We start from the raw sequence: 24,538 nt of genomic DNA, 5'->3' as shown, positions 1-24,538 counted from the left end.
GTTTGTGTAAAGGTGTTAGAGAGTACCGAAGAAGAAACAGCAGACAGGTCAGCGATGAAACACAAAGCAGCAATAATTCTGAGTGTCGCACAAGACACATTTAAAAATAAAAATAGAATGGTGTAGTCAAAGTCCAGACCTAAATTTAACTGAGAATCTTCAAAAATGCTTTTCACAAATGCTCTCCTTCCAATTTAAATAAGATTTTAGAGTTTTTATGCTGGTAGAAACTTTCCAGTAGAGAAGTAAAGCTAAATGCAAATCCAAGCCACATTTTCTTTCTTTTTTTTTATTGAAATGAATCAAATAACCATTTCCCTTCCACAACACTGCTGTTTCAACTTTATGTTAGACTATCTGATAAAAAAAAACAAAACAACAGAACGCATCAAATTTTGTTGCAAGCGTGAAAAAGTTCAAGAGCTGCACCACAAATCTGGAAGAAACTTCCAGAAAACTGCAAAGATGCTGAAACACTTAAAATTTCTTTAAATCCAGGCTAAAAACCCTTTTTAGAACTGCCTTTGATTAATAATAACTGGAACATTGATCAGTATGTGTGATGTATATTTGCTTGATGATGCAGGTGTAATGTTTAGTGCTCGTTTCTCGATTGGTTTCTGTATGATGTTTCTATGGTGTAAAGCACTTTGAGCTGTTTTATTGCTGAAACGTGCTTTACAAATATAATAAGATGCGAGTAACATTAAAAAGCACTTCAAGTTTCCAGTCATTTGTATTCGTGATATTCTTAGTATTAATTAATTCCGTTTCTGCTTCCCTTAAAAACAGAGTTAAAGCTTCAGCCATGATGTTGTGAATTTTGCGGTAAAGTAGGACTGCGTGAAGCCACCACTCCCGATCTAACGGCGCTCACCCTTGAAGCTGACGTTTCCGAGGTGTAACATGGCCGCCAGCAGCTTGAGGATTTCCTGGAACTGGTCTTCTGAGAAGTTCAGCGTCTTCATGGCTGAGCGGATGAGGTGGAGATCTTTAGCATCGTCTCTGCCTTCGCACACCATGCAGTTGCCCTAAAGGACACAAGAGACTTCGGTTGCGGACAACTGGTGGATGTAAGTGTCGTGAGGGGTGCATCTGTTTCCCAGAATGAAGTGTGACTATTATTCGGAGTACCTTAGTAATGTAGTTATATTCCTTGGAACGATCAAGCCTCAAAGTCTTCCTCTCTTCAGTGGTGATTCCTGCCAACAGGCAGTAAAATATATGGTAGTTTCGCTCCTCTGAGGCCTGAGATGGTGAGAAAAATAAACGTTTATGGCGACAGAAGAGGAAACCAAATATGCTCAAGCTTTTCTGTTAGAGTGGACTATGATTAATATCATGTTTTTCGTCCTCATAACAGTTATTGAATAATCTCACCAAGCGGATTGAAACACCAACAACACACTCCAGAGATATCCTCCGGTGGATTTTATGAGTTTACAGCACTGACCTGCCCGCCGCAGAGATAACAGACAGGCAAGATCTGTTTGGACAGAGCTACCTCACCTGATGGCACACTCGAGACTTTTCCAGGAGGTACTGCTCCACACGAGCGCCTTCGATCACCCCGTCTTTGTTGAAGAAGATCTCCAAGTACTTGCCGAAGCGGCTGGAGTTGTCGTTGCGAATTGTCTTGGCGTTCCCAAAAGCTGAAAGAAACAGAAAACCATGGTGTTTAAAAAAATTTTTTTTTTTTTTAAATCCACGACGACTGCTTTTTTTGTTCACACAAGCCTAAGGGCAGCTAAGAGCAGATTCACACCAGCTTCGTTTAGTCCGCTTTAATAGAACTCTAGTTCGTTTGAATAGAAAGTCTGGTTCGTTTGGTGGAGGTGTGAACGCACAATCCAATTCTGACGGGAACCTAAAGCAAGCAAACTCCGGTCCACATCAGTTTGATTGAAGTGAACTCAGGCGCGATTCGAATGCATGCGTGAACGCCAAGCGAACCAGAGACTGCTCCAAAAGCAGGCAGCAACCAAAACCGCAGGGCATTCTGGGTAAATAACACCAAAAACAAATGCTTGTGTAAAGCGATAGCTTGTGGTCTTTTACCAATGACAAACGAGAAATCCTACAATTGCTCAAATCTGACCCCACTCCATTTTTGTTAACATTTTGTGAAGGAGGAAGTTGGCACTCAGTGTCTTCTTCTGAGGTTTTTATGTCGTTTCCTTCAGCGGTTCTTGGTGAATCGCCTCCACAGGCAAGGAGGGAAACAGGTTCTTCAACTAGTTTGGATAGTTTGACACAGTGCAGTGTGAAAGCAAACCGCACCATCTGAAAACGTAACAACCATTCCAACATTGCTTCCCAATCAAACCAGGTCTACCGGACTGTCAGCTCTGAAAACACTCTAAAGGTGCTGCTGGCGTACCTTCCAGAATCGGGTTGGACTGCAAGATCTGATTTTCAATCGACTTCTGGGAGAGTTTCCCGCTGACTGCCGCCAAGTACTGCAGGATCAGTTTTGTGCTCTCCGTCTTCCCTGCTCCAGATTCCCCGCTGAGAGAAAAGCATAGAACATGGATGAACAAGAATAAAAAAAAGCAAGAGTGGCGTAACCCATGGCAACACATGGCAGTCTCTGACCTGATGATGCAACACTGGTTTCTGAGGTTGCGCATCATGTTGAAGTAGCAGGACTCAGCGATAGCAAAGATGTGTGGGGGGAGTTCTCCAAGCTTCCGACTGTGATATAAAGTCACCTGCAGAACGGCAGGATGTGATTGGTGGAGACGGCTCCAGGTTGTGTGATGGATGGAAATAAGAGGCACAAATCTACCTGTTCAGGTGAATATATTGGAAAATCCTGGTAGGGATTCACTGCCACCAAAACGGAACCGATGAAGGTCTGGAGAACAAACAAAAAAAAAAGATCTGTGGTCAGCAGAAGAAAATATGATTTGGTGTGAGGAGAAGGATCAAAAGCTCCTTATTTATGAATATATAAATTGTAAAAATAAATAGAAACTATAGAATAAATGCAGAAAAATAAAAATCCTTCACGCTCAGCTTGTTTTTATTAAGAAAACCTCTGAGATACACCCTTGTTGAGATCACTTCCATTTTTTTCCCCCACCTTCAAGGTGACATATTCTGTACAGTTCAAAATAGAATATGTTTTAATGTTTTCAGCTCCTTTTGAATTCACAGCTGCCATCAGTTGTAGAAAATCTGATAAACCAGGAATAAAGCGAAACGCTCTGTTGGGAAATTTGCATAGTTGCTTATCTTTAGCTAAAACTATTGCAGAGAGTTCATTAGCTATTGTTAGCTAGCAGCTAACAGCTTCTTATCTATTAGCTATTGTTATTGTTGTGTACCACAACAATAGCTAATAGTTAGCTATTAGTTATTATTGCTGTCCCAATGTTCTAATAGCTAGCTGTTAGCTGTGGCTGAGTACTAAAGGGCGTACACTAACACAACCAGGTTATAGCAGCCACAAAGGTTTTTTTTCTACAAATTTATTTTTTCTTTAAGTAGAGTATATGTCTATTAAAAGATGGGGAAAGTGATTATTTATTTTGCTCTCATCTTTTATTCTAAAAAGATCCACTAAATGTATTTTTGGGTAGAAATTGCATTTCCAAAAGAAGACATTTGAGGAACTAGTGTGCCATCTCAGACTGGTGGCTCAATAAAAATATTTTAACTAGGCGAATACTCATATAATTTCATTACCCAGGCAATTATTCTACTTATCTTTCTGTGGAAACCTCTAAAAGATGACTCCGCATGAACAAACTGGTGTGTAAAGTAGCGCGTTTCCTGGGAAAATCATCCACGGTGTTTTCCAGAGTGAGCATGTGACTCACGTAGATGTGGCCCTGCTTGTGTCTGAGCAGCAGGTTCCTGAGGAGGGCGGCCTCCGTCATGTCCCCGAGCTTGATCATGTCATCCACCCCCTCCACAGATGTCGGATGCATAATCTTGAGCGAGGCTTCCTCCTCCAGTGACAGGCTCCGCTCCTGAGGGAACATTGAGAGAAAATGCGCTCAGTGCCAGATGGAGACGGGTTTTTTTCCCCTTCTTCTCCATTTTGTCATCAGAGGTTACGTACATTTCCCTCATCGTCCACCAGTAGCCTCTGACCAGATGGCGTTTCTTTGACCCGGGCTCCAATGTGGACCCCGATCTTTGAATCCACCCAGACCGATTCTCCCTGGAAACAAAATGGCCCATGACAATGGCAAACTCGACCGCTTTGTGTAGTTTCTGGTATTCTACAGGTTATTATGTGGCTAGGTTTTATGAATAGACACAGAGGTCATATAACAGTCAGATCTGATAAGATAACTTTTTAAACATAAAGTATAAACACGAGACACTTCACAGTCTTACCTTTCTCAGCATCTTGAATTAGGCTTTTCCAGTTCCCTGAAATAAATCCAAATGTGAGTTTCTTAACTTTGAGCTGTGTCACCGTAATTCATTGTGTTCAACAAAGTCCACTTGTGAGTTCTGAGTTAAAATGTCAAATATTTAGAGGGAGAAAAAAAAGAAAGAGGAAAATATACCATAAACTAAAAATAATTAGGAAGAATACCCCTGGATCCTTTAGTCCGTGATCCTCATTAAGCCTCCCGACTTGGCTTGAGCTCGTTTAGCAGCCGACTCAGTATAAGGAAGGAGGAAACACGGTTCTTCTATGACTGATGGACGGTTTATGATGCTTTGACTTTGGACTGGCTCTGACGGAAAGGAAATGAAACTTGTAGAGGTGAACAGCTGTCTTCCCCTTTAATGACCTCTTTCAGAATCCGCCCTTGTCCCCAGGGTGGCGTTTGGTCAAACCTTTTTCCTCAACTTGAAATAAACGTTTGTGAAATCACTGCCTTTGTTTGAACACCGTGCGTTAAGCAGCTCTAGATTGACCCACCGGATAATAGGCAACCAAATATTGAGGCTAAATCTATGAAGTTTTAGTATAGAGAGCTGCCACAACATCAGCATCGATGCTTCTGTTATTTAATAGTTTACATAAACAGCCTTGACGTAGATTTGCCAGAGTCAGTGGTAAGATGAATTTATGTGCAGCCTTTGGACCCTGCTTGTGTAAATCCAAGGAGGTGTAAGGGAGCATCTCGCTGCCACACCAATAAAGATAAACAGCAGAGCTTAAAAACTCCTTCCTCGTGGCCATATAGCTTCACTCAGGAGTTCAACCCTGACCGGTCACGTTTTTCTGCTCACTGGATCAGCAAGTCAAATTTAAGACATGAGATGTCTTTAAATCCTCTTTGAATTAAATTGAAGCCCCCAAAAATATAAATATAGGAGATGGTCGGAGGATCTTGCTGTATTACAATCAAGCATGGCATACATAAATTTCTGAATGTTTGTGTCTCCCGAGGCTTTGTGCTTCTCACACTGTATGTCGTCTCCTTTCTAAAATAATGACCTACATCAATAATGACCAAAAATTATTTGGGGGGATTACCACCTCTTTTTATTCCCACAAGATTTTTTAGGCAAAAGAAAAAACAAAAAACCCTTGGCGAAAATATTTACTCGAGCCATTATTTTTAGAAATGTGACGGTATGTTTCTTTACAGGCTTAATCCCCAAATGCCAAGTTTAATTTTTTTTTTTATGCGCATAACATCGTTCAGGCAGCTGGCTATAAATTTGTACTTACCCATAACAGACAAAAAGAAAAAAGGTGAAAAAAAGCCAGCTAGCAAGTGTATAATAAGCAGCTAGTTTCCAGTAGCGCAACCGCCTCGTGTCACACAAGAATGAAGATGTCTGCGGGTGACTCAGACTTTTCCACGACATAAAACTTTGGGAGAATATACGAGATTAAATTCTCCTGCCACGACAAGTTTAAGATTTGTGATTAATGTTTTTGACCAAAAGTTTTTTCATGACTTATGTGGCGCAAAAAGAGGGTATGCACTACGCAAGGCATGGGGGCGCTGCACTACAGGGGCACCAAAACAATGATGGAAAATGATTCCTACTCAATAACGTGCTGAGGAAGAAGTTTTTTGGGGTTTTTTTACCGATTATGATTCAGCGTCACTGTGATCAGGCTCTTATTAAGAAGTCCCAGTAAGTCCAGCATCTCTAAACACAGCCCTGAATATGCCAACAACAAAAATGTTTACTTGAATATTCTGGTGGCTGCTGTAGTTGTCAGTTTCTTAACACATCCAAACTACAGCAGCAGTTTCTGTCCGGTTTATCGGTAAAGTCCCTCATCATTAATATTGATCCCGCCTCATTATCTGAGTGAAACTGCGCCACAGCATTTATTACCAATTGATAGAAGACACGCCTTGGAAACCAACATGGGTCTTATCCGTTTATCCGCTATATATAAACAGCACAGGTATGTGTGCCAGCTTGTTGGTGAGCAACGAGCAGAAGTGATGACTCAGTGTTCTCCCTGTACTGGATTAGACATCGTGTCCCCCTCTCTTCAGCGACTCCGCCAAAGATAAGCGAAACTTCAATAAAACAACACAGTTTGGGTTAATAAGTGTATTGTTCAGAAGCCAAAAACAAAGACATTTGAATACAATCTTTGGGAGACAGAGTGAACAAACATTAAATACTGAACATTTAGGTTATAATTGGCAAGATAACGTTTTCAAAAGGTTTACAAAAATCCACTTTTGGATTTTATGACTAAATCACAATTTTCTACTGTCAGGTAAAATTAACAACAACTCAAAATCAACCGGTGGTTCTTTAAAAAAAAAAAAAAAAGTCACAATCTTAAAAAAAAAAAAGAGGCAAAAACAGTCTGTGGTGCTCAGTCTCTCCTTATTTAATTATTTAAGACTTAAATTAACGTTTGATTAAAGACAAGAGCCTTGCTGCTGCAGAAATCAAATCTGTAAATCTGTTAGAGGAAAAAAGAAGAAGAAAAAGAAAAGTAGTCGCAGTTGGAAGCACGTTTGCAAAGAAGAAATTCATTAAGGCCTGCAAAGGCCACCCACGTTTTAGCAGCTTTCTCATTCAAGTCATTCCAAGGAGTTTCAGCTTTGGCTTGACTGGCACCAAGAGAGAGAGCATGAAGTTTTGTTTAGACGGCAACAAGACGTCAGATCCTATTTTATGTTATTTTTTTAGTAATTTAAATAAGAGTCATATGAGCTTCTAAACAGATACCCTGCAGATATCTTCTTTTCTTCACAACAATAACACATAAAATGTAAACAGAAACTCTTAAGTGTTTGAAAGCTAAAAGTGAATCTTTTGCTCCTGTCAGAAGTGAACTTCCACATTCACTTTAGAGTTTATCTGAAACTTCCTACTTGGATTGGATTCATTGTACAACATTCAACTTCAATTCTTCTGCAGATAACAACGAGGTGAACGAGTGAGAATTTAGAGAAGGTTTTCTTCTCTGTACACGGTTGATTTAAAGCCCACTCCCACTAAGATAATGATAACCCTTGGCACACTGCAGAGAAACTGTGGCTTGTGGCATAATTATGGGTGGGGTGTCCAAACCATTTGACATGTGGGTCAACATTGTAGATTTAAAAGTAGTTGCGGAACAACAACAAAAAAACAACAACCTAAAATCAGGCAAATAAAAGTAGCCCAAAATTCACTACATTCACTATTCACTCAAAATGTGAAAGCAATTTTTACGACTGTGTATTAGGGTCATTGTAGATAGAAAAAAAAAGAAGTACATTTCCATCATTCTTTAAAAAAATTCAAAAGAAATTTTTTGACATCTGAAATCCAAGATTATTTTTTTTAGAGATTCTCAAAATTTCATCTTTTTAAAATAAATGTATTACTTACTACTATAATTTCGCTGAACTAAAAAAAAGACATAGTTTATAATTTCTTTTGGGCTCGATCAAATAAATTTATTTTCAAGAATTAGAACAGACCGTAGGCCACTTTCTTTCAAAATGTTTGCTATATTTAGCCAAGTTTAAGACAAAATAAAAGCTGGTTTGGGTGCAGCCAAATTGACTTTTCAATAAAAATAATAACTTTGTTTTATCTTTTGTTAAAACTTGGTTATAAGAAGACAAATACTTTGTGTTATGCATTACATTTTCCTGTTAATTATGTTGGTAACAATTTTTACCCTGATTACAAATTAAAAGTCTCCTTCTGCATCCACTGGCCAAATTCGTATCATTCTTGAATTGCTGTTGGGGCACAAGTGGCTACCGGGCCGAACCTTCGGACACCTCCGTCTTAAACCAATCCTCTCATCAGAAATGGCAATAGAATTGGTTTCCAGCACGTATTGCTCACAAAAAAAAAAAGAAAAAACTGAAGCATTGCAGTCAGGGGGGATTTTTACAGCCTGATCTTTGTCCTGAAGGACCGGACTCAGGTAACGGAAAAATAGGTCACAATGTTCAGGAGCAACCCAGGAACTACAGAGGTCAAAGTTGACTGTAAACTCTTGTTTTTCAATATTTTAGCATCTACGCCGCTCATAAACAAAGTATTTTTTGGTCTAGTTTCTAGAGCAAATATCTTGGTGTTATCGAAATAAGACAAAACTCACTTACATGAGACTTTTCAGCAAGAAACAGGAGCTTGATTCAAGTAAATTCCTTAATATTGATGAAAAAGTTCTAGTTCCATTGACAGATTATTTAACTTATAACAAGATTTTTGTTTTTTCCATTTTATAGGAGAAACAATCTACCAGTGGAAGAAATGTTTAACACTATTAAGGAATTATTTACTTAAAACAAGCTCCTATTTCTTGATGAAAAGTTACTTCTAAGTGAGTTTTGTGTTATTTTTAGTGTAATAAGATATTAGCACAAGAAACTAGACCAAAAATACTTTCAAAAGTGCAAAAGTTATGAAACCAACTATTTTAAATGAATCTGGTAAGAGTGGAAAAATATCCATCCAGACTTTCACCTGATAGCTTTTGTACAATGTCCTAAAGAGCTTTAAAGCAAATACTGAAGGGTGTGTATGAATATATTTGATCCAGTTTGTATAAATTTGTATTTTGAAGGAAATGCTAACTTCTGTTAAAAAGAAAAAAAATAAATTGAAATTCAATTTGCACAACGTATCAAGAATACCAAACATTTGCTCGTGTATGTAAACTTCTGATCGGAACCGCATGTCGATGTCCAGATGAAAGAGCAAATAATATGATACAAGATTGCCATCGTTTTGTTATTTGAGTCATGCTGGTCAGAATTCGTCCTGAGTCACAGAAAATAAACCGAGCGCAAAAGCTGGTAGAGTGTCATTCAACACGGGTTCTTGTGGGTGCATCGAAAACACAGGCTTTTTTCCTCCCTTTTTTATAGAAAAATGTCACCGATGTCAAACTGAAACAAGGTTTATAATCTGGTTTCATAAATGAAACTGAACTAAAATAATAGCACGTCAAAACTGACCTAATCTGGTCAAAAGAATAATAAAAGAATTTCTGCCATGTTCAGAAAGTTCCAGAAAAGTGTCTGAATCTTCCTTGTACACAGAAACACTTAACACCTTGCAGCAGGATTCACACTGCAGCTGCCCCTTTTCCAGAACCCTAACTGGAAAATAACTTGGTGAAATAAAAGATATAAATGAAGTTTGTGCGATGTAAAGAGAGCAGGGAAACATTGAAATATTTCTGCTATATGGTGGTGGAAACGTTTTCTAGGAGCCTACAACCTTGGAAAGTGGGCAGCTGCTGAGAGAGGTCAGTTAAAAAGACTCAAAACTAAAACTAAACCTTCATGAAATCATTTCCTTTCACAGGAGTTGTGCTGAGGTTTGACTCTGATGTGACGGCGGCTACAATGCAGCACCACGTCTAAGCTCACAATCACACTCCTATTTAACAAAGCGAAAATGTGCAAGTCTCAATTTTCTGCAAGGTGTTTTATGAAGCAACGTTTTCTGGCCTCTTGAGCAGCGCGCTGTATTTCAGAGGCACTTCATCTGCCTTGAGCTGCACGTCCACCACAGAGAAGATGGAAATTACCTGGGGAGAAAAAAAAAAAAAAAGCCATCGATTTGCTTCCATGTCATCTTGATACGTCTTTGCTTTTATGTCAACCGTCTCAAATATGAGATAAAATGAACACTACGGACGCACCGATCCACTTTTTTCACTTCCGATACCGACAACTGAAGTTCAGTATCGGCCGAAACCGATCCGATACAGAAAATCAACTCGAAATTGACTTGAGTTTCTTTTTTTTTTTTTTAGAGCGGACATATATGTAACAAATCACAAATTAATTTAATAACCCTGCACACTTAAATACAGCAATAGCTTCACAAGCTTGGTCAAACATGTAAAAACTTTAATTTGTTCAGTCGGTACAATTAGGAGTAAAACCAGCAATGTAAAATAAATAATAAAGAAATTGAAACTGAAACTGACTAAGACAGTCAGTTACATAATAATGAAACGTAAAAATAAACTGCAACAAACCTTCTTTCAAATGGTCCAGAAAGTTAAATTAGAAATTGTAAATATAATGTAAAATAAGTAATAAAACATGACGTAGCATAGAATTGGACTGAATAGATCTGCCCTTATGGAACGGACACATCATCACCAAAACCCGATCAACAATTTTTTTCAATACCGGGAACAATATGGATCGATACCAATATTAAAATCGGATCGTGCATCTTTAATAAAAACATCCATGAAAGAATAAACATTTTATTAAATGCAGTTAAAGAAAAAAAGAATCAGTCCTTTATGTAACTGGTTTCCTGAAGAAGCCTATTTGTTGTTCAAGAGCAATATTTGTGTTTATGGGGCTATGATTGCCGTCATAAGACTGCAGTCGTACAGTTACCTAGAAAGAATGCAAAGAAGCTATAAATATTGTTTTATCATTACTTTTATCATTATCACATTAGTCACATACAATATCGCTCATCTATAAGCTGTCAAAATTTACAATTTGTCAGGGTCCTGAAACAGGTTAAGGCTAAAAGTGCCATTTTTTTGCTTGCAAATGTAAATAACAGGGTGTAAATTTAATAAAAAGGGATTTTCTCATCATTAGTTCCTTTGGACCTTTGATCTTATCAAGAAATCAAATTTGAACCTTTGAACACAAAGCTTAATTACCTGCCATTTGCAATTTTCTATGTTGGTTTATTAATGCTAAGCACGTTAATTGTCAATATAAGACCCAAAGCTCTATATTTTACTGAAGTATTTTAATCATGCTTTTATCATCTTCATATTAAAAGTCGGTAAAGAGAAATAGAAATCATCAATAATTGGCATTGGAAGGCAAAAGCCATAAAAATCTTTAGTGTATTTCTAAACTCTAACATAATTTGTAATAAAAGAATGAACATTTTAAAGACGTAAATACGAAGAAATCATAGAGTAAAAACATTACAGAGTTAAAATTTTTTTAAGCTAAGAAATATGAGTTAAAGAGTGAGAACATTTGTTCAAACTTATTAAAATGAGTGGTGTTGCTGAAAATATAAAATGTTATGTTAAATAGTGTAATAATGTAAAAATTTAAAGTTGCGGCAACAATTTTTTTATTTATTTATTTTTTTTTACATTTTCTTATCTAATCTAATTCCTAAAGACAGTTAATCCAACTTATCTAAAGTTGTAGCAATAGTTTAATATTTTTTAACTTGACAGTTAAAGTTGATCTAATTTAACCGAGTTAAAGAAGCAACAAGGGAACTAGACTGACTCGAGTTGAGTCAGCAAATTTAATATTTTTTTAGTGTATATAGGCCTGTCACGATAACAAATTTTGCTGGACGATTAATTGTCTAAAGAAATTATTGCGATAAACGATAATATTGTTTCAAGACCTTTTGACACTGATTTAATGGAAATGACTAATAATACATGCGATTTCCTGAAATTTATTTTCAAAAGAACACATAACACTGGAACTGATAAACTAAATAAACAAAACAACCAAAAACAAAAATAAAATGGATTCTCAGTCTCCATTAACAAAAAACGTACTTGAATAAAAACTAATCAACATAAAGCCAAAGTGGAAATAAATACTGCATTCAACCAAAAGAGTGCAGATTATGAAGTCTGTATTGCCCTTCAGTAATCTAGATTTAAATAGAGAAAACCGGCACATCCGACTACCTAATGCAATAGTTCACACTACACCATTTTTTGCCCCTATTTTCCCCTTATGACAATCTTAGATTGTTGGCCGATCTAACCGATCATCCTGCGGTGTGTTGTGGGTTACGGTAGATTGTCGTGGCCGCTCCGATCTAAATCAGGGGTTTTCCCTGACTGGGATCTTAACGCTGAATGTGATAGGTAGCCAATCCGAAAGCGCGGATTCTCCTCCTGCTTTCTGAGGGGAAATTACGGAGGGGAATCCCAAACAGCTGACACGGCAACCCAGCGAGGATATGTGGAAACAACATTAATATTTATTTAACGTTTCGTGCAATAATATGGAAATGACAAGGGGAAGAGTTGGAGCCAAATTGCTACCGCAGTTGAAGAACCCGGTAAGTTTTCAGCTGTTCTTCATTAACGTGTCATAAATAGGTTATAATTATTTTCATTCAGTCAGGACTTTACGCTGAGCCACATGCATCACAGGTAGATTCTAGTAAAGCATTGATTAATGCCTGATTTTAAAATTAGTTAACTGGACTTGCAACCGTTATTTTGTGCCCATGTGGCTGGACATCACAAGGCACAACGAACCCGATCGAACCGTAATACCTGGGATTTCTGTCGCTAATGTTTCTCTCAGGGTTTGAAAATGGGCCGACAACTTGTGTAATGTGCGCTGGACATTAGACTAAGGAAATAAGGACGGGAGGGTCAGTGAAGAGCACCGGAGCTGAGCCTTTTTCATTCAGCGTCATCAACAGAAAGAAAAAAAGGCAGAAAGAGTCGATAAAGACGATAATTAAAATGATCTCGATAGGTTGTTTTATCGTCCGATTAATTGATTTATCGTTTATCGCGACAGGCCTAAGTGTATAATTCACTGAGAACCAGAAAACCGATGATATTAGAAACTAAATGTGTCTGTTCTTGTTCTCACCTGCTCCACAGGGGAACTTTCTTCATTGTCACTCGTCCAGACCAGCAGGAGCTGCGGAACCTTCTCCACCTTCTGGTAGCGGTACGAGTCCAGGCCCACGATGGACTGACAGAGAAGAGAAATTAGTTAAAAACCGCTTCATAAAAACGCCACTTATTACTGTAAAAAAATGACTTGCTGGATGGTTTTAGAGGCACTGTGTGAAACAAATGGTCATAAAATCTCAGACAAAAAGAAAAAAAAAGTTTAAAGAAAGTGAAAATAATACGCAGAAAAAACACATTTAAAAAAAAAAAGTGATTAAATCAGCATGAGTGATGTTTGAGCTGACCTTGCAGTAGATCCGTTTATGGACTCCGTATTTGATAACCAGAACGTCAAAGGACTTATCCAGCACACCCATCACCATGGCTTTGGACTCCAGAGGGCCGCACTCCTGTGGAGCAAAACAACAAAACACATGAACATGAAGACATTTAACACCCATTTCACTGCTTTACATAAACACACAGCAGGGATCAATGAAGCATTTGGGCTGCAGAGTGAACATAATTGAAAACATTACTTCGTCGTGCCTGAAACTGCCCTAAAGCGCCATAGGATGAATGCAGGACTCCATTTTATCCTCCCATATAATGAATATATTAGCCACAGAAGGTCCACCTTAGTGCACTGGTCTATTTGATAAGCATGGTGGAGGCAGCATCATGCTGTAAATGTGTTTCGCTGCCAGTTGTCTTGATGTTTTGGACAAAATAGATTAAATATTGAACTGAATTCAATTCAAAAACATTTTAAGACGGAAATTGTGGCCATGCTAAAAAAAAAAAAAGTACAAAAGCCATAACAGCACGAGAAGAAAGTCATAATATTGCAAGAGTAAAGTCAATGTTTCGAGAATAAAGTTGAAACCAGAAGGAAGTCATTTTAATATGACTTTATTCTCATAACTCTATGACTTTACTCTAGTAAAATTGTGATTTTATTCTCATAATTTCAGTTTAAGCGCGGCCTAATACTCTGCCCTAGAAATGAAATGGTGCTGGAACTCGTGTATAATTTTTATCAGAGTCGTTGATGTTGACGGATGTGGGAAAGAAGTTCCATGATGCCATCTTTTTCCACTTCAGCTCCTGACCCCTAAAATGTCTATACACACCACTGCCCATAATAAATGGCTTACTGCAGCCTTCCTACTAAAACATGTCATTTGTGATTCCACAGTCGAATAAACGAGTATGAAGTATAATCAATTTTTGTTATTGTTTCGTTAATGGAAATCAAAAACTTTGTGTAGCCCACCTTCACCAACACTCCGAAGTAAAGCTCAGAACTGAGCTCCTGCACTTTCTTGGACAAAGTCTTCTTATCATTGCAGTGCAACGCCCGTATTTGGACTTCCTCTGTCGACAGGCCCAAATGAGGTCCCAGGTCTGCGTGCAAACGTTCAGCAATGAAAGACAATCGTTACAAACACGGTGAATAAAGAATAAACATGTGAAGACGATAAAGGAGAAACAGTGATCTGGAGGTCTGGGTGTGTTTTTCTGTCCCTCGTTCAGACAAAGAGGCAGCCATTTTTTTTCGGGTCGTTTGTGGGACGTACTCAGAGACGCCGCCAGCAGTCGGTGCACGATAATGTCAGGGTAGCGCCTGATGGGCGATGTGAAGTGTGTGTAGAAGGGAACATTGAGAGCGTAGTGCCGAAAATGTTCCTTCAGCAGCTTCGTACCGGTACAGAAGTACAAGGCCAGCTGAGGACACAAACAGCACAAGTCATTATTGCGTTTTCCTTCGTATTGGTAACGCTAATGGTGATGGAGCGAGGGGGAAACGTTCAGAGAAAAAAAACGCTTCTTGAAATCCTTATTTCTATTACACAAAGTGTTTTTCCTCCCTTTTAAAATCAGTATTTTTTTAAAAAGATATACATTTTCAACGCTCTCTTTCCTCTCTCACCCCGGAAAAGGCTGTATAGTTTTGCAGGACATGCTGACACGGACAAATTTGTTGTTATTCTGGAGAAACAGGTTTAAAAAAAAAAAAAAAAAACACCATTAAATTTAGTAGTGTTTTACTGAGGAGTATCATTTCACATTAAACATTGAAGAAAAATCCAATCCATATTTTTCGACAATGGAATTTTAATGGAAAATATTTTTTTTAAATTTTGGGTACTTGGGACAGTCTTACATCAATCTAACTGAAGCATTTGCAATTAATTGAAGCTTTAAATGGTTAGCGAATCGATGTTCTAGTAAGAAATCTGTGACTTTCTTGGGTGCAAATATGACGTGACACAGATGGGTCCATCTCTTTCATGTCTGGAAGTGATCCATATTCATCTTTAGATTAAAAAAAAATCTATAAAGCTCACTGTTGCAGGTAGGCGTGGCCTTTCAGAGGTCAGCAACCACTACCTACCATCAATACAAAGCGGCCGTAAAAAAAAAAAAAAAAAAATATATATATATATATATATATATATATATATATATATATATATATATATTTTTTTTTTTGTTTTTGTTTTTTTTTCTGCCCTACCATCACAAATGTAAAACATGGAGTTTGTGTGCTTTGGTTAGATGAGAGTATGATTGAGTTTTCCTAAAAAGTAGCCTTTGAAATGAAGCTGCTTGTTTATGCCAATAATAAAACATTTAAATAGAAGAAGAATGGTGACAAGTTCTGACCTGCATGGGTCTGGAGCACATGTTATTAAGGACTTGTCTCCTGTAGACCGAGTACTCGTCATCTCCATAAATAGCACACAGGCTCTTCTGTTGGATGGAGAGAAACACAAGAGACATTTTACTGAGCACGTTACGACAGATTTAGCTCATTCAAAAAACAGACAAAATAACGGAACAGCTTTTCACCATTTCTTATTTTAAAAAAATAAAGCTACTGACATGTATGGTTCCTGCAGAGGTGAAGTCCATGTTCAGGCCCAGCTGGTTGCACAGAACCTCCAGCTCCTTCACCAGCTTGGCTTTGGGTGGTGGGTGGCGCCGCAGCAGCGCCAGCGTAGGGAAAGTCCTGTAAATGTGGGTCGCTGCGGCCATGTTGGCCAGCAGCATGAACTCCTCCACCAGCCTAAAAGAACAACACATTACTAATTCAGAGACGTTTCTCCAAAAAATTAAAAAGTTTAACGCTTTTCCAAATATGAGTTGAAAAATGAGTTCGATAGAGGATTCTCACTTGTTACAGTCTCTATATTCGTAAATGTAACAGCCTTGGGGCGTCATGGTCTCTTTGTCAAGTGTGAAAGAAAGTTTTGGCTGAAACAAACAAAACATGAAACACACAGTTGGATCAAGTTTGAATGATTGACTACAGGCTCGATAATGAGTCACTTTGTTTAACTGCAGAAATAAATTCCTTGGAGTTTAGAGCTGGGACAAAAAAACATCAAGGGATGAGAATGTTCTTGCTCCACACGGCTGCTGTTGAAGTCAACAGTGAAATGCGCTGACCTGGTCCAGTCTAAGAGCACCCCCTAGAAAGCGCTGAGCTCGAAGGTTCTTGGCGATAGAGTTCAGGTGGAGCACGGCCTGATGGATCTCGTCAACGGTGTGCTCGGCGTCGATGGGCGGAAGCTCGTCGGGAGGGAATAACCTCTCGGGAGCCTCGATCAATCGCTGAGCGTCGTCGTAGCTCAGCTTCACGCAGGAGTGCATGACCGAGCGGCCGAACCACTCGTCCAGAATCTGGAGTTACAGATTACGTTTGATTTAAAGGAGCATTGTCAAAAACGCACTTTTGTTTTTAACCGACTGCGCCTGTGGCAGGACCGCGTTTTGTTCACGCATACCTTTCCCTCAGGTGTGAGTTTCCAGATGACGGAGAAGGTGAGTCTGTCAGTGAGAGGATTCAAGCTGCACAGCTCCTCGCACAGCAGCCTGGGCAGCATGGGCACCACCTTCAGCAAAGTCAGTAATCGTTAGTCATTTGGGGTGAAAAATTTCCACGTCGTGAGAAGAATTTTGCTCAATAAATTTCAACTGACGTGAAAAAAAAAAGAACCAGACAGTATTATTAGACATGTTACTTTTACCATTTTCATCACCGTCGGTTCCATAACAGCGTCAATAAATGTCAGTAAATTTAAAATTTTGATTAAACCCGGATTATAATGTGCAGTTTAAATCACTCTTCCTTAAGTGGCGTCCTGAAGAGCCTACCGTATTTTCCGCACTATAAGGCGCACCTGATTATAAGGCGCACCTTCAACGAATGGCCTATTTTCAAACTTTTTTCATATACAAGGCGCATAGAATAGACACTTCAGTTTGGGTTGCCAATTTGTTCCATACTCTATTGTTACACATCCACATTTGTATAGAAGTGGTCACCGAGTACATTATATAGTAGGCTGCCCCAGTCATTGTTTCACTCACGGTGTTGGTGTTGCAATATTTTGCCCAACTGCTTTCTGGGTAACGCAGACCAACTGACACGCTGCCGCCGCAGTCTCTGTGTGTCTTTCCCTGCCCCTCTCCCCCCTTGGCTTTAAATGTATTACCAAACTTTATTAATAAACCAGCGTTCTGAATACTATCCCAGCATGCACCGCGCACTTCTTTTTCTACGGGTGAAAATTAAGTCAGCGGCTACTTACCGTAGTTGCTAGATCTGTTGTGGCTCAATATTTGTCCATATACAAGGCTCACCAGATTATAAGGCGCACTGTCGGCTTTTGAGGAAATTGAAGGTTTTTAGGTGCGCCTTATAGTGCAGAAAATACGGTATTTCAAATGGGAATGTTTTTCAGGAGTAGTATTTGTGTTGCCAAGCGGTTTTCTAAAAAAGAAGCAGTGAATTGTTTATTATTGCAATTTTTATCATTATTGCAATAGTGTCACAAAATATCATGATAAAGTCAGAAGTCCATATCGCCCACCTCTACAACAAAACCTCAAAAAGAATACAATTTTTTTTTAAAGTAGTAAAGAAAAATAAATAAAAAATCAAAGAATAAAAAAGTCCAGTAAAAACATTTCGCTCCAACAAATACAGAACCAATGTCTTTGATAGACGATGGTTCACTGCATACTAACCATTTGAACGAGATAAACGCTGGTGGCTCTTTGGGAGGCCATGTTGTCAAGCGAGGTGCCCTCCTTCACAAAGTAGCTGACGTCAGCGATGTGAACTCCGACCTCAAAGTTGCCTGGAATTAAAAATTGCATTTTAACTCTGAATGCTTTCAGTATCACACACAAGCTGGACAGAAAATAGGCAAGTGAAGGAGAACTAAGAGAGTTTGAGAAAGAACAAAAAATGCTAATCTTTCTCTGTTAATCAGCCTTCAAATAAGGTGTAGCGAAGAATTTATAAAGCTGTACTTCAATTAGTGTCCGAAAATACAAGGATATTTCACATTTTATTAGGATGAACATATTTAAGTTCTTGCAGCTGTAGTTTCCAAGCTTCCCCCCTCATGCGACTCACACACTCAGCTCCTTCAGACCAGCCAGCAGCAATTAGCAAACACCTGGTAGAACTGCACGTCTTCTGAGTTCACTATAGGAGCTACTTCTCAGTGCAATACTGGTAAAAACATTGTTAAATGGTAAATAGAGGAGTCATGTTGTGATGACTTTCTGAAAGTGGAGTTTCAGAAAGAGCAGTAGTTTCTAAAAGGTTAAATTATTTAGTCATGCTTGATATATAGCATTTTTATAACAATTCAAGGTCAAAGTTTATTGATGATGCTACAAAATGTGCCCAAGAATACATAAAACTCTTTAAAATAAAAAAGGTTAATTTTGGTAAATGCCATCATACGATGATAACCTGGGATGTTTACTGCAGCTCATCTTACAAAAAGAATCTCATATTGACTCATGCCTGGTTATTATTATGAGAAACATTTTACACTTTTCAGCTTACTTCTATGCAATAGGTTGCATCTGTCCATCTGTGGCTGAATTTTACAACAATATATAGTCCAAAACGAACAGTGTGAAACTGAAGTTCCCTCTTAAAGGGGCTAACAGAGCGTGATGGGCAGCAGCGTACCGTCTGGGAGTTGTTTACAAGACAGGGCGTCGTCCAGATCTCTGGCAGTGGCAGGATCGATCGTGAAGATACACTCCTTCCTAAAAAAAAAAAAGTTATAAGTAATAAATGTATTCAACATCATGAGTCATATTCCCAATGAAAACAGAATTTGGGGTTCTACCGGAGGTCCCTCCTCTGTTCAATCTCCTCTGGTGGGATGGTCCACGGGAGCGTCTTAGGAAGACAGTCCATCACCTCTTGTGGGAACTCAGAAAAATCCACGTTGTACTCTATCATGATTCCTTCCGTCTCCGGCTCAATCTCTCCTGCTTGACCCAGGGTCTTAGCAAGTCGGCTAAGAGGAGAGAATAAAAGAACGAAAACAAAATGTTCAAGAGCTTTCGAATACCGACAAGTTCCTTGCAGTCATTTCAAAGTGATTCCTCACCCTTCGGCAAAGTTGCTGTCAGCTGGCCAGTCGGTGATCCGGCAGATCAACAAGGTCTTGGCGAAGTCGCCCGGGTTGGCTCTGAACTCCACGGGACAGTCATCGAGTTTGACGTTTATTCGTGGCACCCGGTGGTCTACGGGAGAGAACATGGCGAAGGGCTTGTCTGGTAGGAACTTCAGGTGGCCAGTGACGGCTCGGGAGTGTTTTCTCTCAACGATATAAACCACCTGGTAGATAAAGGTACAGGACTTCGAATTAGCATGGATATGAAGAAAACCCCTCCTGCCAATTGAAAGGTAAAGCGGAGGATTGACAATGCAGAGGGCAAACCAAGCCTTTGAGCCCAGTGTAGAGGAGAACCCAGGAGTCAGGACTGAAAATAAAAGTCTTTGCAAAGGGAACGATTGTTCTCTTGGGAGGAACTAAAACACGAAGAAAGAAGCCAATGTAGAAAACCCAACGTACTTTAGCCGTCTTTTGAAGGATGTCGGCGTTGGCTCGGGGTGTTGAAGGATCTTCCAGATATTCCCCTGAGTCAAGATGAAAGCACTAGTGTGAGTGTCTTAATATATGATTACAACAGACGCATTATTTCTTTTACTGCAGCTGATTTGCACCTGATCCCACTTCTCTACAGTACCTGTGTCGGCGCAAGAGACATCGGGACGTTTCCTCAGCAGTTCCTCTGGGTCACTTGACTGGTCCTCCACTCTGACATCAGGACTCGGGCCATGCCCTGCACCCTTCTGGGCCGTTCTCGGCACATGCTCCGTCTGTGTGTCCGACTCACTGGTGCCGTCACAGTCGGTATCAGACTTCACCACCTGCAGAGACACATGTTCAACCTTTCACAGCAATGAAACGGACTGGAGATATAGAGATTAATTTTGTAAAAATGTTTTAAAATACTTTAACTAACCCATGACGAATACAATAAATTTAGGAGCTAGTTAGCGGTAGCCGCAACAGCCTTGAGTCACAGAATGCAATGAAGATGTTTGCTTGGGACTCAAAATTTCGCCTGACAAAAAAGTCCAGTGAGAAAAAGCCCCCCAGAAAACAACATAGTAAAGGAGAGATTAAATAGTTCCACCATGACAAAATCTAACAGCTGTGATTAATGTAGTTAAGGGCAACATAAAAAAATTATTTTAAATAAATTTAAGACTTTATAAGGATGTGCGGCCACTCTGATACCTTCAGCTGGTGATAAGTTTAATGAGTTCAATCTTCCTCCAACAAAACCATGTTCAGAGTTAAACAAAAATCAACCATAAATCAACATTTTAATCACACAATCACCCCAATGATCATCTATATTTTTTAAACAAAAAAAGATCACTGTTAGACATTTGAGGTTTCACCTTCCACTGTTCCCGAGGGAGAATCTGAATCACCACTATGTCTCCGTTAAGTGCCCTGTTGCGGGCAACGACTCCGTCCAGGAATATATCGCGCGTGTCGTCCTGGAAACATAAAAACATGGCGCTGATTTTCTGACTGCCTTCGTTTAAACATAAAGGACTGCCCCGTAGTTCAGGGTTGTACTATGAAGAGGTTTGCATTTGAACTTACAGGAGATGGAATAAAGGCTTCGTTGTAATTCTTGGGATTGATTCTTAATTGTCCCTGCAGAGGAAATAGGAAGAAATTACTCAAGCACTTCAGTCAGAGATAAATAGTCTCTAGTTGAGAAGGAAATGTAGTGGGGAGATAGTGCCACCTTTTTACGGCTCGTACCTGGTAAAGCTCTCCTCTTTTCAGGCCATGGGAAACCTCCTCCAAGCTCATGTAGGACTCAAACACCTGCTTCTTCGATCTCCTGTCTCCTTTGTTCTTGCCCTTCTCGCCTAGAGAATTTACTCCTGTAGCCGAAAAAGATTTCACTCAGGGACATACTGACCTAATAGTGACAAAGAAGATTTCTTTTTTTAAGCGAGAAAGAAAAAATAAATCTCCCAGAACTAACCTGCAGGCTGCTGAGGTTTTCCACTTTTACCCTGATTTGGTTTAGGACTCTGTATTTGAGGATCAGCGGATAATTTTAAAACTGCCTCCCTGTTGTTCTCCGCCTCTGGTTTCTTCAGTTGGTTTTTCTTCTTTGACTTCTTCCCTTTCTCTTGCTCCTGCTCGTTTGCGCCAGCGTTCGTTGTTGGGGTCTGAGGCCCTGCATACGCCTCAGCTGCCTTGGGGCCAGCGTTTTTGTTCGGATCATCCCTCTTCTTTTGCTGTTTTTGGTGTTTCTTTGGGCCGTTGCTTCGCGAGCAGGCAAGCTCCTCTCCGGACTCGATGTCTCCATCCTGGCTGGTGGTGGTGTCCCTCCTCTGGCCCCGTCGTTGTCTCTCATTCACACCCGGCTTCCTTTCGCACTCCCGCTGGTCACAGTGAGTGCTTAACTTCTCCATATATAAGGACAGTGAACTCTCTTCCCCTTTGTTTTTTGAGGACGACGGAGAGAAGTCGCTCGAGTCGGGGAACTCGATCAACACATGGTCCTTTTTTTGTAGTGGCAAGTTAAGCCTGTCACTGTGGGCTTGGAGCGACGTGCTGGAGTCGTTTGCCTCTTTTTGGGTTAACGAGTCCTGTGCGTACTGTGCTAGGTAGGAAGTGAATGTACTGCTGCGGTGCTGGCTCAGCAACCTGGCGTAGGCGTCTTTTGGAGGAGGGGTCGCCGACTGATTCTGGCTGCGCCTCATCCCTCGATTCCGCTTGGCCTTGTTGGACTGCTGAGTAGGATCCATAATACAGTCCTTAAAGGGGCTTTTTCTGCCACAACATGAAAACAATGAACAGTTGATATCTTGGTAGATGTCATGCAAAAAAAATAAATAAATAAAGTAAAAAAATAATACAGGAGATGAAAAAGGGCCAAGAGATTTACGCCAGAGGACATAAATAACCACAAAACAAGGTTACGTGAAGATTATTTTCTTGAAGACAATTGATGATAATAATGCCAGTAAATTAAGATATTATTTTAAAGTAAATAATTATTCAACTCTAACTAGTCATTGTTAAACTGATATGCTTGTCGGATGGGCCTGTTGCACCGAAAATCTGTGGTATTTTATTGATGTCAGAAAAATGTAATATCTCGTGCAATATCATTGGCGTTGCAAACAATCGACTTACTATTAATTGTTGATTAATGGTTTATTAAATTGATATTAGCCCAAAACTAAACCTGATTAAAATGCTGCGGTGAGGCAGTAGAGAGCTGTGCATTCAGTAAAACTGAGCAAACCTCAGTGTGATATAAACAAAGCCCTCCTGAATGATGTGAAAGACATGCAGGCTATTATTTAACCTTCATTCAGGGAAAATGGAAGCAGCTGTTTGACTTGCTTTTGTAAGTTGGGCACAATGAAGCTAGGGAACACCTGCTATTCATTCGTCACGTTTCAATTCAAGAAAACATAGAAAAATACTTAAACATGGACATTGGACCCAAGAAGAGGCAGTAAACACTACGCTTTAATCGCAGATAACACAAAACCTTCACCATTTAACTATCTTCAGTTTAAATGGCTCTGTACATTTGCTAACAGTTAGCAATGAATGAGCTATTTTAAACGTCAAATTGTTGCCTAAACCTTCCCTGCCGACGTCCCTTGTCTGAGAGAAAATGACATGCCTTGCAGTACACAAGAAGCGAAAAAATGTAACGACTGTCAAAGTGTCTGATAAAGATATTACCTCTCGTTGACTGTGAAGTAAGTTGTATGAAGCTAACTTTTGTCGCTAGAACGTTACAATAATACCATGCACTCACTTCCTCCGTCGTCATTCGTTGGTTATATACACGCTGCATTTGAGTGCTATGGAAAATGTAGGAATTCTCAACGAACGGTCGCAAAAGTCACATTTATTGTGCGACCAGTTCCTGCTGTAAAGCAAACGGAAAAACTCAACTGCATTCAGGGTTATCTGGTCGTTAAATATCTGGCATATAGGTTTTGAAAAAGCAGTTAATATTAATGCCTCCAGTACACTTACTTCAACGAGTCTCCCTGTAGTATACGTCATTAACCTCTAGATGGTAGCAAAGTCAATATTTGACGGTCAGAAATTGGAGGAAAGGATAGTAATTTGTGCGCGTTGGTTGTGTAAACAGCATATCGTGTGATTTGAAGCAAACGAGCTGTATGAAAACAAATTATCTGACTGAGAGGAATATTATCATATCAGAAATGTCTTTGTGTTAAAGTTGAATGGGTGGGGAAATTTGCAGAGGTGCAGCGTCTAGGTTTATCGCCATATTAAAAATGGGAGATTCCAGCTTTGTTCTGGCGAGCTCCTTCCACGCGTGACTGCTCCTCCTTCATAGTACGAGGCAACTTTGAAGGCTGTCAGCGTGGGTGTGCTTTTGAGTAAACACAAACTAGGTGCATGTGTGGAATCAGATGAGCCATCTGTGAGTATTATGTGAATCAGAATCCCATCTTGTAACTTTAAAGAGACCCAGAAATGCTTGGAAAGCCCACACAGAAACATTTACACGCACAGGGTCACGGATGATCTTTTTTTTCTTCCTCTTCTTTTAATTCGTGATATTTGAAATCCCACTCATTATATATTGCAGCATTAGATTGAGTCTGCATTCTACATCTGATCACAATAGTTAACATGTATTGTCTAAATGAACTTCAAATTAAGAATTGGTATTACAGATATTTGTACTGAAGTAAAGTGAGAGAAGAGAAATCCACAAAAAAACAAAAAAAACAAGAAAGGTATTTCTTGTACAAATACAATCAAAAAAGGGGAAAAACATAATTGGGCACCTATAATATGATGGACACTGACCATTTTACATATTAACATTTGCAGTTTTAAAATTATTTGTGTTTACTACTGCCTTCTAAACTATTTTTTTTCTTACCAACATAATACTGCCTCTTAGACTTAACAACTTTGGTGTGTTTTATTGATATTTTCTGTGATAAACTGAGAAAAAGTAAAGCTAGCTAGCTAGCTTTACTATAGCTATCTGCCTAGCAAGCATGCCAGCTTGATAGATAGATAGATAGATAGATAGATAGATAGATAGATAGATAGATAGATAGATAGATAGATAGAT

The 24,538-nt window shown here is 39.3% G+C and overlaps 2 protein-coding genes across 3 annotated transcripts in view; both read right to left on the bottom strand.

The window, feature by feature from the left end:
* Nucleotides 1-5,584, bottom strand: part of LOC103478950 (unconventional myosin-VIIa-like) — a 29,849-nt gene extending 24,265 nt beyond the window's left edge. For both annotated transcript variants that reach the window (XM_081597796.1, XM_008433110.3), the window contains exons 1-9: nucleotides 4,351-5,584; nucleotides 4,070-4,171; nucleotides 3,825-3,977; nucleotides 2,789-2,857; nucleotides 2,596-2,711; nucleotides 2,381-2,508; nucleotides 1,510-1,652; nucleotides 1,135-1,248; nucleotides 878-1,031 (exon numbers count right to left, since the gene is read on the bottom strand). In XM_081597796.1, the coding sequence (XP_081453922.1) occupies nucleotides 878-1,031; nucleotides 1,135-1,248; nucleotides 1,510-1,652; nucleotides 2,381-2,508; nucleotides 2,596-2,711; nucleotides 2,789-2,857; nucleotides 3,825-3,977; nucleotides 4,070-4,171; nucleotides 4,351-4,362 (991 nt within the window). In that variant the 5' untranslated portion in view covers nucleotides 4,363-5,584. The remainder of the gene's footprint in view (nucleotides 1-877; nucleotides 1,032-1,134; nucleotides 1,249-1,509; nucleotides 1,653-2,380; nucleotides 2,509-2,595; nucleotides 2,712-2,788; nucleotides 2,858-3,824; nucleotides 3,978-4,069; nucleotides 4,172-4,350) is intronic.
* Nucleotides 5,585-6,480: 896 nt separating this feature from the next.
* Nucleotides 6,481-23,293, bottom strand: dis3l2 (DIS3 like 3'-5' exoribonuclease 2). Its single transcript, XM_008433111.3, has 21 exons — nucleotides 23,155-23,293; nucleotides 21,428-22,224; nucleotides 21,199-21,323; nucleotides 21,034-21,087; nucleotides 20,823-20,924; nucleotides 20,099-20,282; nucleotides 19,924-19,988; nucleotides 19,456-19,685; nucleotides 19,189-19,362; nucleotides 19,026-19,105; nucleotides 18,062-18,174; nucleotides 16,816-16,923; nucleotides 16,478-16,711; nucleotides 16,203-16,282; nucleotides 15,911-16,094; nucleotides 15,692-15,778; nucleotides 14,602-14,749; nucleotides 14,298-14,428; nucleotides 13,327-13,431; nucleotides 12,996-13,100; nucleotides 6,481-9,943 (listed from the first exon to the last, which is right to left on the bottom strand). Exons 2-21 carry the CDS (start codon nucleotides 22,197-22,199, stop codon nucleotides 9,842-9,844), a joined length of 3,183 nt encoding a protein of 1,060 aa, XP_008431333.1. The 5' UTR covers nucleotides 22,200-22,224; nucleotides 23,155-23,293; the 3' UTR covers nucleotides 6,481-9,841.
* Between the last annotated feature and the right edge of the window lie 1,245 nt (nucleotides 23,294-24,538).

This window comes from Poecilia reticulata, chromosome 17, assembly GCF_904066995.2.
Source record: "Poecilia reticulata chromosome 17, P_reticulata-male-v2, whole genome shotgun sequence".
Classification (NCBI taxonomy): domain Eukaryota; kingdom Metazoa; phylum Chordata; class Actinopteri; order Cyprinodontiformes; family Poeciliidae; genus Poecilia; species Poecilia reticulata.
This window is presented reverse-complemented; position numbering and strand designations above follow the sequence as displayed.

Coding starts and splice junctions, on each gene's coding strand:
- dis3l2 (XM_008433111.3), bottom strand. CDS start 22,199: ATGGATCCTACTCAGCAGTCCAACAAGGCCAAGCGGAATCGAGGGATG. Junction 19,106..19,188: donor GAACAGAGGAGGGACCTCCG/GTAGAACCCCAA, acceptor TTTTTTTTTTAG/GAAGGAGTGTATCTTCACGA. Junction 13,101..13,326: donor ATAAACGGATCTACTGCAAG/GTCAGCTCAAAC, acceptor CTTCTCTGTCAG/TCCATCGTGGGCCTGGACTC.